This window comes from Drosophila miranda, chromosome 3 (genome assembly GCF_003369915.1).
Source record: "Drosophila miranda strain MSH22 chromosome 3, D.miranda_PacBio2.1, whole genome shotgun sequence".
Lineage (NCBI taxonomy): Eukaryota > Metazoa > Arthropoda > Insecta > Diptera > Drosophilidae > Drosophila > Drosophila miranda.
Window position 1 is genome coordinate 21183020 of NC_046676.1, and position 15048 is coordinate 21198067.

At 42.9% G+C, this 15048-nt stretch overlaps 1 protein-coding gene across 1 annotated transcript; it reads right to left on the reverse strand.

The window, feature by feature from the left end:
* Positions 1 to 13820: 13820 nt before the first annotated feature.
* Positions 13821 to 14868, reverse strand: LOC108158296. Its single transcript, XM_017290537.2, has 2 exons — positions 14629 to 14868; positions 13821 to 14548 (listed from the first exon to the last, which is right to left on the reverse strand). The coding sequence occupies exons 1-2, from the start codon at positions 14674 to 14676 to the stop codon at positions 14021 to 14023; spliced, it is 576 nt and encodes a 191-aa protein (XP_017146026.1). The 5' UTR covers positions 14677 to 14868; the 3' UTR covers positions 13821 to 14020.
* Between the last annotated feature and the right edge of the window lie 180 nt (positions 14869 to 15048).

Below are 15048 nucleotides of genomic sequence, written 5' to 3' on the forward strand. Positions count from 1 at the left end.
ACAAAAATCTGTCGGGGCACCTGTCCGGTACCCCTTCATCCCCCCCATCATTGCTTTGTCCATTCATTTTCCGAATTTTGAGTGCCTAAAAGGCATCAAAGCAGCACTGGGAAAACTACTGCTGCTGGGAAAACTAATTGCAACTGCTTCTGCTGCTGCACAAACAGTAGAATACACACAACAGCCAACAATTATACACAAAATTGGGGGCTAAAAAAGTTTATTAATTGCAAAAATTGGGGGCTACAAAAGGAAATGCCATTCTCCCCCCCCTCTCTCTCTCTCTCTCTCTCAATCTCACTTCCTCTCTCTCTTCTGGGTTTCTAGGGAGAAGAAGGTGGAAAAAGTTGACAACTTCATTTACAACATTTGAGTTGACTTTGCCTCCCACCACCATTGCCTCTCCTTCTGCTGCCAGCGGTACTCCTTCTGGCATTGTTGAGGCGCCTCGCACCTACTTAACTTTTAATTAAAGCAAACAAAGGCGGAGACAGAGAGAGAGGGGGCTGGGGGCTAAGGTATATATCAAGTGACAAAAACCGTAAAACGAAACGTGCAAATAAAATGCGGACTGTTGTAAAGCTGTCGAAATGGGCTCCAACAAATAAAAAACAGCAGAGAAGCCAGCAATAATGGTGTGCGGGGAGGGATTGGCAAGGCAGATCGCAGTGGGGTCATTGTCTCTTTCGCTTTTGCGGGGGGTCTTTTTGCCTTTGATGTTTTGCCTCCCTGCTGGCAAATTTGCATATCATGATATCGCCATCCAAAGAAAACTTTCACTTTGTCTGCTCTCAACAAATATCTTCACCAAAATTTCAGGGAGACAGAATCCTCTTCTTCAGGGATGCTGCCTAGAGCGGGGGCTTTAATGATGGTTTAATGCATTCGCAATTAATTCTCAACAAAAGCGCTTAAATTTATCCTTTAGTGTTTTCTGCCTTCCAGCAATTAAAGCCCTCGTACTGCCCATAAATGCATTTATTAATTCATTCAAATAATACAAAAAAAGATAATTTAAAAAAAAATGCAAAACAAATCGACAAAGCGGTAGGCCACTCAAAATGCGGGGTCCATTTCCATCAATTGGGAGAATTTACAAAATTATTAAAAACTGATTTGCAAACATAAATAGAGATATATATTATGGTGTATTGTATTGTATATTGCATCTCCAATTAAGAACTAATGAGCGATATTATGGGCTGCCCCAAGTGCTAATAAGTTTAGCAGCAGCAGCCGCAACTGTAAAAAATGTGAATAAATAAGATGAATAATACGCGTCGAATCATAATTAAATGCAAATAATAAATAAATAATTATATTCATTGGCAGATGATCCAATTGGAATGACTCTACTATTGTAAACACCTAAATTATCTCCTGGTCTTCAATAACAGGCATTTCGAGGGGTCCTTTGATGGAAAATGTGGATACTACAGAGTACGCCCATCGGATATAAGCTACTTATAGTTTGGTTGGTATCGAAAGTCTGTACATTATCTATAGATCGCTCTGCGTCCCCCAAAACTCCGCCGAGACGCTGTTCTTTTTTTAATTTTCTCTCCTACCGAATAAGTAAGACTTTCTGCAAACACCCTCGCGTCTATTCCTTCAAATGCTAAAGAAAATAGATCTTTATAAATAATTACAATCTCCTTTTAAATAAAAAACAGTACTCTAGTAAATCAATATTTTATAAACAGTTTGAGGGACCTAATCGATTAATCGTGTTGTTTTTTAGATACATATCTTGACAGGAAGTTGAGAAAATGATATATGTATCTATGAATGACATTTCCCTTGAAATTGCTTTTTTAATGTACAAATAGCTAATTATCCATACGCCATGTTGTGCCCTAAAAATATCCAGCTGAATGCTGAATAGAGCGACAGGCACGCATGTCCCAGATAAAGATGGAGATTAAACTAGCGAGAGAACGTGAGAGAGAGAGCCAGCAGACGCGTCGCAGTCACGACCGCAGTGCATGGAAATTAAATGGCGTGCCATTTCCGTGCCGTGGCTGTTATTTCCGTTTCCTGTATTTATACAAATCACAAAGTATAACCAGAAATACATGCAGAGCAGGCAGCAAGACACTCTGCTTCTGTTCTGTGCTCTTTTCTTTGTTTTTTGTATGGAAGTCAAAAAGTTGAATGCTATACAAATCAACATAAAACTTTAAATGTCTTTATGAGGCCAACAGACCAACATGGGCGGGCGTGGGAGGTATGGACATAAAACTTAAAATGAAATGAAATCAAATCAAATTAAAAACAGGGTGATATAGGGGGTATGTTAGGGGTAGGGGGCTACTGCTGCATGTGGAAGGACATTAACGAAATGTCAACAAATGTTTGACAAAGTGAAAATTACGATGAGAACCACCAGCAAAACCAGCTAAAGACAGAATGAAGAACGACCCCGAAAGGAGATGGAAATGGAGACAGAGATATATGGGACGGAAAGGGAGGGTTAACAAAGTGGAGACAGCGACAGAGACAGAGACAAAGAGGAGTGTGAAAGGACTGAAACGGAGCGCCAGCGAGAGCCAACGAGCATATAAAAAGCGTACCGCTTAATTAAATTGTTTGCGGGTATTAAAAATGTTACAAAAAATAAAAAATAAAAATTAAAACCAAAGCAAAGAAAAGGAAAAGCATGAAAAGCATTGAAAACTTCAGTTGGCAGAGACAGAGACAACGTATGCGGGTCGAGACGACGTGTCGCGAAATGAGCGCGAGAAATCACAGACAAGGCGAGAAAGAGAGATGGCGATACGTGGGCGAGAGCACGCGGGTGCAAAGGGTCAAAGGGTGTCTAGGCATCTCCTCCATTGTGTAATGGCGGATGGGGATTAGCCTCTGACTTTTAAGAGTGAATTGTAAGCGTGTCAAAGCATGGTGAAAGGATAAGACCATGGGATTATAACAGCACCAACCCAAGAGACGGAGTCAGAGAGGGAGTTAGGCAATCAGGGATACATACATAAATGTATGTACATAAATGTGGTGTTTACACGGCTTGCCCTCTCCCCTAAAAGGCAGGCCTCATATCATTCGAAAAGGGTCTGTCAAATTCATTAAAATCCGCATCGATTTCCCAATCAAATCACACTTGGACATTTTATTTGCATTTTCTTTAATAATTTTCATATAAATCACATAAATATGCAGAGTACAGTGCGCGTACTAAGGTCTGAAAATAGACCTTATTCAGTTCAATACCATACTGATTCCAACTGATGATTGTATACAATTATTGGCCTTTCTATAGTAATGTCGGCCACTGTCCAACAGCCCCGATACGCTCATTATTGCATTTTGAATATGCTTATTAATTTATCCCACAACAGGCGTCACGTCCCAATATATGTATGAAATAAAATCAATAAAACGAATATTATTTACCTTTTCAGCCAGCAATTTGAAAATTTCTGTAAACAAATAATATCCAAGTAAACACTATTGCAATATTACCTCAAGTAAATAAAATCTCATTTGTTGGACTATAAGAATTATCGTGTTTAAAGTATGAGAGTTCAACGTTGAAACCAAAATTAAGGCACAACTTAAAGATGGCACCTTGAGGAGGGGCCAGAAACTAGGCATCAAGGATAGCTGGAACTATGATCGATATGGACTACGAATCATTACACACTTTATGACGTTCGTCATGCGTGGGACATGAACTGTAGGGAATTCCATATCTAGAGTGTGTTTGAGGGCGTGAGGCAAGTAAATTGTGCAATTAATTGCATTGACAGGCATTCTGAAACCTTTACGCTTAACACATACTGACAGGTCGCCCCCATAAATGCCCAGCAGCAGCGCTCCAGTAAAACACCAGTCCAGCAGAGAAGTGGCCCAAAATCAGAAACGGTAATGGCACTCGCTATCTCACTCCCTCTCTGTCTGCTTGTCTCTCTCTATCTGTAAATGGAAATGATGTTGTTGCTGGTTAAGTGTTACAATTAGAGCCTCACTTATGGTTTTTCCCAGCACAGAATCTACAAACAGCAGCAGGCGCCGCAATCAGGGAGCCCCTCCGGGACTAAGTCGTTGATTTGCATATTTTCCATTTATCTAGATACTACTCTTGTTTCTTTCAGTGTAGGCAACGCTACCCATTCAGAGCTACGGGAATGCTGCTGTGGAGAATCCTGCATGGCCATCGCTTGTCAGGATCGCAGCTTTGTCTTTGATTGAATTAAATGGCTTCGCCTTGTGGCTGGTGTTCGTACTGGTGTTGGTCCTGCGGCTCCACAGCTCCGTTTGCTTCTGTTACTGCTCCTTCTGCCCCCGCCGTTAGTCATGTCCCGATGCCATGTCCTGTCCTGTCGCAATCGCTGCGTGTTTGGCCAATGTACGCATTCATTCAATTTGGCTCCCCTACCAACCTACCAGAATGTGCGCGGGGCGGACTCGAAGTATTTGGCCAGAACCTATAGGCCAGAGCGAGGTACAGAGAGAAAGAGAGAGAGAAGAGAGAAACGTGGGGCGTGGCAGATAATAAAACCACAAAAACGAAAACGGAAAATTCTTACAAAAAACAAAACGGTGGCCCGCAAAAAAAAACAACATCAACCAAAATCAACAGCAGCTACTGTTGCACGACACGTTTTTCACCGTTCGCTATATTTTGCCATTCACAGGGGCAAACGGAATGCCGTTCACACATGTACATCTAAAAAAAAAAAAAATTCATCACGATACTGCATTTGTGTTGAAGCATCCGGGGAAAATACATCGTACTGCAGCAGCAGCATCCCATAACCCTTTTCCAGTTCATCCCTTTCCCACCGCCGCACTTGCAGCTACTCCTTATATGGCATGGGCCAGCAATTTGGCGCAGATATTGTTTAATTTATTGCATTTTACAGCATTCTGCGAGTTTGGTTTTTGCTCTCACTGTACCCGATGCTGGTGCTGGTGCTGGTGCTGCTGTGGCCTCGATGGCCAACAATAAAGCCAAGAAGTGCCTCGTCGAATGGAGCCCTGGACATTGGGGGTCACCGAGCTCTGACAGTTTGCCCGCTGGCCGTTTAAGCCTTTTGACAAAAGCTTTTTACGCCCCATTGGGGGGCAGGACCATCAGCAACAACAGCAGCAGCAACAGCATCATAAGGAGGAGGAACACTGTCTGTTGCCTTGGCTATTTGAATTTTTATGAAACTGACAATACGACATCGATCATTGGGGCTTCACAGCACGCAGCAGCAGGAGCAGCAGCATCAACTGCAACAGTGACAGGAAGGGGGATGCAGAGTGCAGACTGCAGAGTGGATGCCGGGATGCTGAACACACGATGCTGTCAACATTCACCGCAGCTATACAGCAGGACATTTGTCCGTTTTTTACTGTCCGTGAACTGGTACTGCCAATGCGGCGGCTATATATATATTTATCTATACGTATCCGTGGCCCAGAGTAATTATTCGCACTCGCACTGGCCGCAGTTTCCTTTTTTCGGCGCTTTTCTTTTGTTCTTCGCTTCTGGCTATTCTGTCTCTGATTTTGTTTTTCCTTTTAGAGAACTGCATTTAATGTTGATTTTTTTCTCAGTAATTTCATTGCAACTGCAGTCCCCTAACCCTTCTGCATATATCCTGCTATATCCTCTACACGATTATATGTTTATTCCCACATGATTTATGACCACAATTGATGGGCTCTCTTTTGGCATGCGGGCACTCCGTCATAAGCCACACACACACACACACGCGTGGAGCAGTGAAGCAGTAGCTGCTCATTAGGTTGATGGAACGAACGCTGAAATGTATACTACACTTTTATGCTAAACCCCAGACACGCAGCAGGCACCTTTCTTCTTTCCTTCACTCGACCTAAAGTTCAAGCCAGAGGCGAGCTGTCTCCTTATCCAGTCACTCCGCTCTCTCTCTCTCTCCCTTTCGAGCACACACACACTCACATGCATATTCAATTGGACAAGTGCGTGTAATTGACCCAAATTGTGATGAAATTGCGCCAGAGGGGCACTTTGGAACCGAATGCCACACAAAACACACAGAACCCAGAAACAGAGACAGAGACAGCATAACAGGCCTTCCAAAGTACAAGTGAAATCAAAATCAAAAATTGGGAAACGAAGAGCTTTCTTAAATAGCCGTAGCATTACATACACCTACAAATTAACCGAAACAAAAACGTTTTCCCTATATTGCTTTCCTATATTTCCTATATCCTATTGCTATTTCCATGATACAGTGTAAGGTTTAGCAAAAAGAAAACTCTGTTTCTGTTTAGACACTTTTGTGAGTACTTAAATGCTTTCTTTTCATTGCAAACCTCTCAACTAAATCGGAATACCCTGCTCATATAAGGTATAATAAGGAAAAATTCTGTATGCTGTGTGCAGTGCCACTTTCAAGGATGTTTGCTGATGGTAGTCTGGCATGGTGCGATTGGACAAAAAACACAGATACATTTGACTAATTTTTGACACAGAGAAGGACACACAGAGAGAAAGGGAGTGGCGTTGCGATGTGGAAGTGTAATGCAAGTGTACTTTGATAGAATTGCGAAAGTTTCAAGCGAAAAAGTTAAAAGGAAAAACCGGGCAATGATCGACTAGGGAATACCCTTCAGCTCAGAGCGTATATGATAATGGAATCCCCGCTCTTCATTCTCCATGGAAACTTTTCGAAGTAACAAAAAAAGGAACACAAAAGTTGCTATGGATGGAAGTAGCAATGGAAACTGCATAAATACATAAACAAAGGAGACATTAAAAGAAAAAGCAATGAAAAGCTGCTGCAACTGCTGGGGTCTCTCATTTGCACTCAACTGCAGGCAGCAGCTGCTGCTGCAGCATTGGCGGGGATGGTGGCTTAAGCGCCGTGACAACTTTTTAAGCAACTTGATAGCCAAGTTTTTTCCCTTTCTTCTGGCCAAAAACGGATTGAAACAGCAACCGGAGATGCTACCTGCAGCAGGTGCCTCTTTTCACTGGAGTCTCGATGGAGTTTTCTTTTGTTTAAGTTGCATTTGGATGAAGGGTATCGAATGAAATGGAAGATGAAGCAGAAACACAATATATGCCTTGATCATTTGCCGTATTTTCAGATTGTTTTGGAACAAATATCGAACAAAAATATACAGTTTTATCGTTCAAAGCATAGAATAAACATTGAATATCACTGTATTCTTCATATAGATTATAGTTTCGGTTTTAAGGGTTTTAAATTAAATTAGAGTCAAAGAACTCCATCGTGATGAAATGAAATCCCAAAGCCACCCCCACACATGTGGCCACATTCAAGGCTAACAATGGAGTGGCCGCAATAGACGAATAGGGAAAGCAAGGGGGTAAAGCGAATGATGGCACAAAAAGGTGTGTTTGCCACTAGTTGTTGGAGGAGAGGGGCTCCGGACTCAACAACTAAGCGCGGAACTAACTGAAAAAGTGATGGCCGTTTTCCCCTGCTGCGTCTCTGGGGATGGTTGGGGTTTGGGGGCGCCACAAACTGTTGACACTCGAACGTGGGCTGTCTGCCCCACTGCCTGCTGCAGTTGCCGCATAATCCACACAATGCCCCAGCCCCCTACCTCCCCCCACTCCCCCTCTCATCCATTTTTCACTGTGTTGGAAACGTTTTTTACTGCCGCTGACGTTGCAGCTGCAGCAGTGGTGTGGCCTCTGATATCAACGCGGATCAAAGCGGCCATCTTTCTTCTCTTACACATACTCATACACACACACACAGCCATACAGAGGCAGGACAATGGTCCAGCGAACGCGTAAAGCTTATCATCAACCCAATGACCCATCGGTGGTGGGGAGGCAATTGTGGGCTGAGGGCAAGGAGCCGCCGCCCAGGAGGGGGCATACAGCAAGAACAACAATCAACAACAGCATTTTGTGCTGTTGACACTTTGGATTCGAGAATTTATGCAACTTAAAAGCGGTCAAGTTACGAATTTATGCATGCCACGCATGCCACACAGTGCCGAGAGTGAGTGAAAGAGAGAGGGAGAGAGTGCTAGTGGAAGTGAGAGTGAGAGGCGGCCACAGCTGGAGGACCGCATGGCCACATAAATACATATACATACGTATGTTTGCAATGCAATTCTTCTTTTGCCCTTCAAAGGGTTTGGAGGGGGTATGACGATTTCCACAGAAAGAGAAGCCTATGGTCCACATTTAAATATATATAGATATATATTCCGGACCAAAAGCAACGAATGGAGTCGATCAAGTCCCATACCAAGACCCTTTATTTGCAAATCGAAGCACCATATACCAGAGAATATGAAGCGAAAATCAAGTATTTGTTAGCAAATCGAAGCAAAATAATCTGCAAAAGGGTATCCGCTGCTACGACTTGTTTGGGCTATTTTCCCTGCTGCTGCTGATGCATACATTGAGCAATATCTCACCACCCATCCCCCCCACACCATAACAGGGGTTAATCGGAGGGAATTTACCCGTCGGACACTTGCTGCTTACAGCCGTTTAACCCCCGCCGCCACTCAATGGGTTAATCTTTTGTGTGTGTGTTTCTTCTTTTTTTTGTATGAGAAATGAAAATTTCGTTGGAATTATTTGCATTTTGTTACTTCGCATAAATTTCACTTCATTTCAAGAGTAAAAACGAAGAAAAAAATAAAAGGAAATTCTGCAAATGCAAAGGAAAATGCCATTAAATGGTTGGCGAAGCGAATATTTTCGTGTGTCTGTGTGGACTATAAAATCAGTGTCAAATGAAAGAGATATGAATGATATGAAAAAGATATTACAAGAATAAGAGAATAAGAATCCGAAGAAAAATGACTTTCCAATAGGAGAAGCTTCTGGGAGAAACTGCCTTTCCTGATTTTCCGAAAGAGTGCGATCCCTTGCTCTGTAGTTTACTTTTTGACCAAAATTGTACTGTGGAGGGGCTCTAATGCTTTTTTGGCTTGAAACAAAGGTTTCTTTTCTCTTCCTTTCACCTCAGAAAACACCAAAAAGCTTTCAGCGGAAAGAATTAGGCCACTTCGGAGGCAGTAATTCCATCTACCAGGCCACAGCACTGTCCAGCTGCATCATCCTCCCCTTACTAGAAATGCAACATCAGGAGAGGTTTCCTGCTACTGGCTCATTATATAATAAATTCCCAGCTTATTTGCATAGTTTTGCGGCTGCGAACAATTTTCGAAGCCTGAAGCTGATGCTTCACCTCCAGATTTAATGGAATTTTGTAATAAATTTCGACTGCGAGCTTAGTTAAAAGCGACTTTGATGCTCGTTCATGCTCATTGCAGCGGCAAAACTATTCAATGACCATTTTCCACCTCCCCCACTCTTTTTTTGAGGGGAAGAAGAAGGCTGAGCAATTACATCAAGTGCCAAATGCACATCAACAACAGAAAGCAGCAACCAGAAGCCAAAGGCAGCGGCAGAGGCCGAATCAGAAGCTAGAATGAAGAAGGTAGAAGGAAGAGGAGATCCGCCAGAGCCAGAACTCCTCTGACTTTTCAACAACTGTCGACTGTCGGCACTGTCGGAGGTGGGCGACGGCTGTCGCCGGAAGCGAACGAAAGTTGCGCCCCAGAAAAAGGAGTGGGGAGTGCAACCCATGGCGGATGCCAGCAGCGCAGTAAAAGTCGCACTACTTCTGCGGTTGTCAGTTGTTTTGAACAGCTTAGGGAAAACCAAAGGAGTGAAAATGTGAAAGGGAAAAGAGAGTGCGGTGGAGATTACCACGGAAATGTGCCGTCAATTTACGCCAGGGCAATGTCGCGACGCGTCGTCTTTCTCTTTGAATTTTCTCTAAAGTGTATCCAGGTGGAGGGATATATGTAGATATGTACGAGTATATGGTTAATACCCCCATCCCACCATTGTGCTTATATACATATTGTAGGGATGGTGATTGTTCAAGTTCTTAAAAGATTCGCGGACACATGTCCCATTCGCATATTGATTCAAATCCTTTAAGGCTTAAAGAACTTTTTTACGTTCGCCGACAAGCTTGAAATATTGTCATCTGGGAAAACTACGGAGCGAACTGCTCTGCTGATATCTGTTATTTCTATCTCTCTCTATCTCTCTCGGGGGTGGGGGTGCGGGGAATGCGTGGTGGCGGTGGTGGTGGTGTCTCCCACAAGTTTTAAATTAACTTTTGGCCTGTCCGGGAGACCAGTTTGGCTCAATTCATTCCTTCATTTGATGTGTGTATTGTTAGATGGGAGGAAAGGCACTTTGACAGTAGAGCAGTTCGTTCTGGCTGCAATTTCAATTTCTCTTAACACTTCTTTGAAAATGGGAAAGACAGAGATAGTATATTTAGGTAAGTATATGTAGAAAGAAACATATCATTTATCCTTTATACATTAAAAAAGACAAACTTTTGGTTTGCGGCGAAACAAATTGTCTTACTTGACTTTTTCTCATAGAAACATTTTGCAATTAATTATACATTGGTTTCTGCTATCAACTGATCTTTCCGAGTGCATAACAGAAGGCACTGCGCACAAATAAGTCAAATAATTTTAGGCAGAACGAAAAGCGCATATTGTTATTTGGCTCTCCCATTCTCTCTGATTACCGGAGTACCACCGGGAATATTCGGCTACGAATGAGAGCTCAAATGTACATACATATGTACATAAGTAATGGCAGCTATTCTTCGGCTTAGAATTGAAAGGTATGGAATAGGTATGAGCTGATGATTATCTGTAAGGATGAAGATTAGGAAGACAACATTATCGATTATATGTATGTATTATCTTTTGTCCATTACAGATTTCCTTTGCTGCTGTCTTGAAGATTATTTCTCTGCCTATGGATAATTGTCGGGAAAGATAACTTTACTTAACACAGCCATCAGAGTGAAATAGGTGTACGGATAGGAATAGGAGTACGAGAGAATCATTCTCAGGTGGAAACTGATTTTAAATGCATCTTATTTTACTAGCCTTTCCGTACACCTATTCCACTCTGATAGCTGTGTTAAGTAAATTTCCATCTCCAAAATTATGAAGCCCTCGGGCCCACCTTCCCATAAATACTTCACCAACAGGCGCACCTTTAGGAGTGCTCTACTCTTCTTCCGTGCTCCACTCCACTCCCAGGGAAAACACTTGAGATAAGGCCGCTGCTGCACCTTTCAGAAAGTGACCCAGACTCTGGCGACGAATTATTACAAGTGCCACAAGACCAGGGCGACAAAAAGGTGCACGTACATACATACATACCATTCTCTCCTGCCTCTTTCCTATGCAAACAAACACACACATACACACGCAGAGAGAAAAAGTCAGGGGGTGAGAAACTGAGGGAAATCCGACTGTAGCCGGAACATAGCATAGCACACAAGGGGAGCTGCAGGAACGAGCACATCAATCACAAAAGAATTATGTTGGGGTAAACAAAAACATTTGTCATGAAGAGAGCGAGAGCCAGACAACATACAGCAGCAGCAGAAATCAGGAAGCAGGTGGCAGAAAGAGTGAGAGAGGGAGCGAGAGGTGCCAACGGATCGAGAGTATTAGCTTGAAAAGCTGCTCGGAAAAATAACGGCAGAACGGGGAACGAGGCTGGATGGATGTCAAGTGGTTGTCTGGGCCGGCTGGTCCGGTCAACTATCTCAACCCCCTCTTTTCGGGGGCACCACATAAATCTGTGGCAGCTCAAAAAGGTGCATTGTGTGGGGGGGGGGACATCTTCTGAGTGATTGCACACACATTTAAAATTCTTTTCACACTTTCGGCGACAAAGACAAAGGACTTGGGATAAGAACTTGTGGTCCTACAACATGTAGAGCATTTCCCTTGGTGCTTAATCCGCTCCGTTTATCCCTGCCACAAAGTGCACAGCCCCTTTTCCCAATTGTTTGCCCATTGACTAGCACAAAGGATAAATACTTGCTAGTAGTTATTAAATTTTATGCACTTCCCCCCCTGTCTTCCTCTACCAGCCGGCAGCCGGTAGCGTCTTGGCTCCGAAAATTTGCATCTAAATGAGTTTGGCCCAAAGGCAACGTATCGAAACTAAATATTTCCCAATGCCAGAGGAGTGGCAGTGGCTGTGTCTGCCTGCCTGTCTTGTGGCAAGTATATGGGCTGCCAATGCATATGGGCTAGAGGACGGCAGGTTATTCTTAAAGCTTATGCAACACTGCACACTTGTGCACAAATATTGTGGCAGGGAGAGAGAGAGAGATGTAAAGTGTGCGAGGAGCAGGAGTGCCAGTCGAGAGGCTTCAGATGGGCAAGCTACACGATTACCATCACTGACTGAACAGGCCTCTTTCGCCTTAAAGATGTTCTCTGTCGACCATTGAATACCCATGCAGCTTAAATCTTCTCCTATTAATCAGTCGATTAAAATGCTTTTTAGGGTAAAGATGGAAAGGTTATTACGCTTTTTAAGACTGCACTGTGCATTTTACCCATCTGTCAAACTGTGGACGACAAATAAAGAAAAAAAGAACGTAAAGCCCGACCCAAAGGCCTACCCCAGCAGCAACAGGAATAATACTCATAATATTCCCATATATGTAGTATAAATATATGTTTACCAGTCAAAAGAGTAGACAAATTTTTCTTGGCTATTTGTTGATTATTTTTCCTGGGAATTTTCTAATATTTTCCTAAATTACGTATACAATTTTACAGTCATGCTGCAGCAGCAGCAGGCGTACCAGCTGTTGTCCGGGCATCCGTGTGGGGCAGAGAGTGGACAAAGCTCTGAGGTGGAGTACATGCAACGGAGTTGACTACATTATTTATACATTATAGGTATACATTATCGCAAGGTGTCTAATCCTCTGACCAAATTACCTTTTTTCAGCAAGAAGCTACAGCCAGAAGGCCGGCGTACTCTTCCAAATTAAATAACAATTTAAATTTTTCTATACATCTATATTCTATATTACAATAATTTTATCTTACAGAGACCCCAATGAGGAGGCCAATGGGTCACATCTTAGACACACCTACACAATCGTAGCAGCCCCGCCTGTCGAGGTCGCAGAACAAGTGCGTCTTGGAACGTCGAACGGGGTATCCACAAGCAGTTCTCGCTTCGCTCGGCGAATGTGCTTCACAGCCGCAGCTCCTGTTGCTGCTCGTGCAACGATTCGTTGACTCTGTTTGGATCTCTGTGGAGCTGACCCTGGTTGATCCCACAGCGGTTGCTGTCGCTGTGTTTTTCTGATAGCCTGGGAAAGGGAACGCCTCTGGTGGGGGGCAAACGTATGGCATGTGATCTAATCGGCAGCAGTGAATGTTTCAATGGATAATACCACCAATACCGGATAAATCTTATCCGAATATCAGAGGCTATACATCCAAAGGGGGAGTAAAGTAGCGTCGGACACAGGCAGTGTACGAGTTTATGCTGCATCACTTATCACTGTATCAAAAACATATCTTTTTCACCTATATCATTTTGCTTCTATTCGTTTAAGCATTTTTGTGTGTATTTCTGAAACGAATTCCTTTTAGTGGCCACATTTGCCAACTGACTAACTGCAAAAACAGAGATATCCTTATGGGGAAAATCATGCAGTGAGATCAAGAGAAATATGTGCGTCAGCTTGGCTTTCCAGTTGAGCTGGGAGCATCGGTGCAGCAGAAATGATTGATTGTTACACTGTTTAATCAAATTTAGCTTTCTGGGTGTTTAGCCCATAGTCTCACCAACGCGGTCTTGTATGAGCAATTGCAATTCCGACTTGGGCGTCTTTTTCCCACTTAATATTAAAGGGCTTTACAATTTAAATAAATATGATTTCAACACGACATCCAAATAGCTGATATATCTATGTTAAATCTAAGATCTTTAGGATAGAGTGTGAAACATGTTTAATTATAAATCACAATCCACGTACTAATCAAAAAAACTTACTACAATTAAAAGAAAATAGCACCAAAATAAAACCTCGTTTCTCGACTTAATCACAACAGTACTCGAAACAGTTTCCTTGATACAAGTGTCAGCTTGACGTTACAAGCAACAGGAGCAATCGCGGAGCGGCAGTTGCAGCGGCAAAAGGCACTACATAATCCAATCCTAGTATTCGAAAAACATGGGCTTCTCGAACTCGTACTGGAAGAGCCGCACATTCCACTGGCCAAAGAAGAAGGCCTCCAGCTGGTACATCTTGTAGAGGCGGTAGAATCCCTCGTGGACGTACTTGTTGTTCCAGACCCAAATGCAGTGATTCGGGAAGAACCAGATGATGTGGTGTCTGCCCCGCATGTCGATGTCGCAGAACAAGTGCGTCGTGTGAAAGTCGAACGGGGTATCCACATAAAATTCTCGTTTCACTCGACGAATGTGCGTCACAGCGGGAGCTCCTTCCGTTGCTTCTCGTGCCACAAGATTCGTTGACTCTTTTTTGATCTCTCTGGAGCTGGTAGAGTTGGCCCTGGTATACTCAACATCGGTTTCGGCTGCTGTCGCTGTTGCTGTAGCTATGGCTGTAGGGGCGGCTATGGCTATGACACTTTGGGGAATTACCATCTCCTGCTCGCCTTTGAATGAGAGCACCTCTGGGGGGGGCAAACGTCGGGCATATGCTCTAGTTGACAGCAGTAACTGTGTCAATGGTGCACCGGATAAATCAGTTGCTTATCAGAAGATATATGTATATCAAAAGGGAGATCTGAATCACTTACCACTGCGGGTAGAACCGACAACAGGCCATGTACGAGTGTAATCTGCATCGTTTATCAATGTATCAGAAACTTATCTAATTCACTTATATAATTTTGCTACTATTCGTTCAAGAATTTTTGTATGTGTTTCTAAAGCGAATTCCTATTAAAGCAATGAACATTCAAATTTAACAACAACTTCAAAGGTCATTCCTTCCTTAAAAGGAATGTCTAGACATTTGAGAGTTGAGTTGTAAATTCTAACTGAATTGTAAAATCGAAGCTGATCTGACAATGATGCATGAGGTACAATTTTGTATTCTATTATTATCGCTAGACCCACGGAATGGATACATTGTTACTGCGGGTGGCATTTTGAGTGCATGCATACGTAACTGTTATTCTGGGACTATATCGGATAAGTTTTTTTTCACTTGTGCT

Excerpts from the sequence above, each read along its gene's own strand:
- LOC108158296 (XM_017290537.2), bottom strand. The coding sequence starts at position 14,676 with ATGCAGATTACACTCGTACATGGCCTGTTGTCGGTTCTACCCGCAGTG. Across the intron at positions 14,549-14,628 it reads TGTCGGTTCTACCCGCAGTG|TTACTGCTGTCAACTAGAGC; the intron begins GTAAGTGATTCA and ends CCATTGACACAG.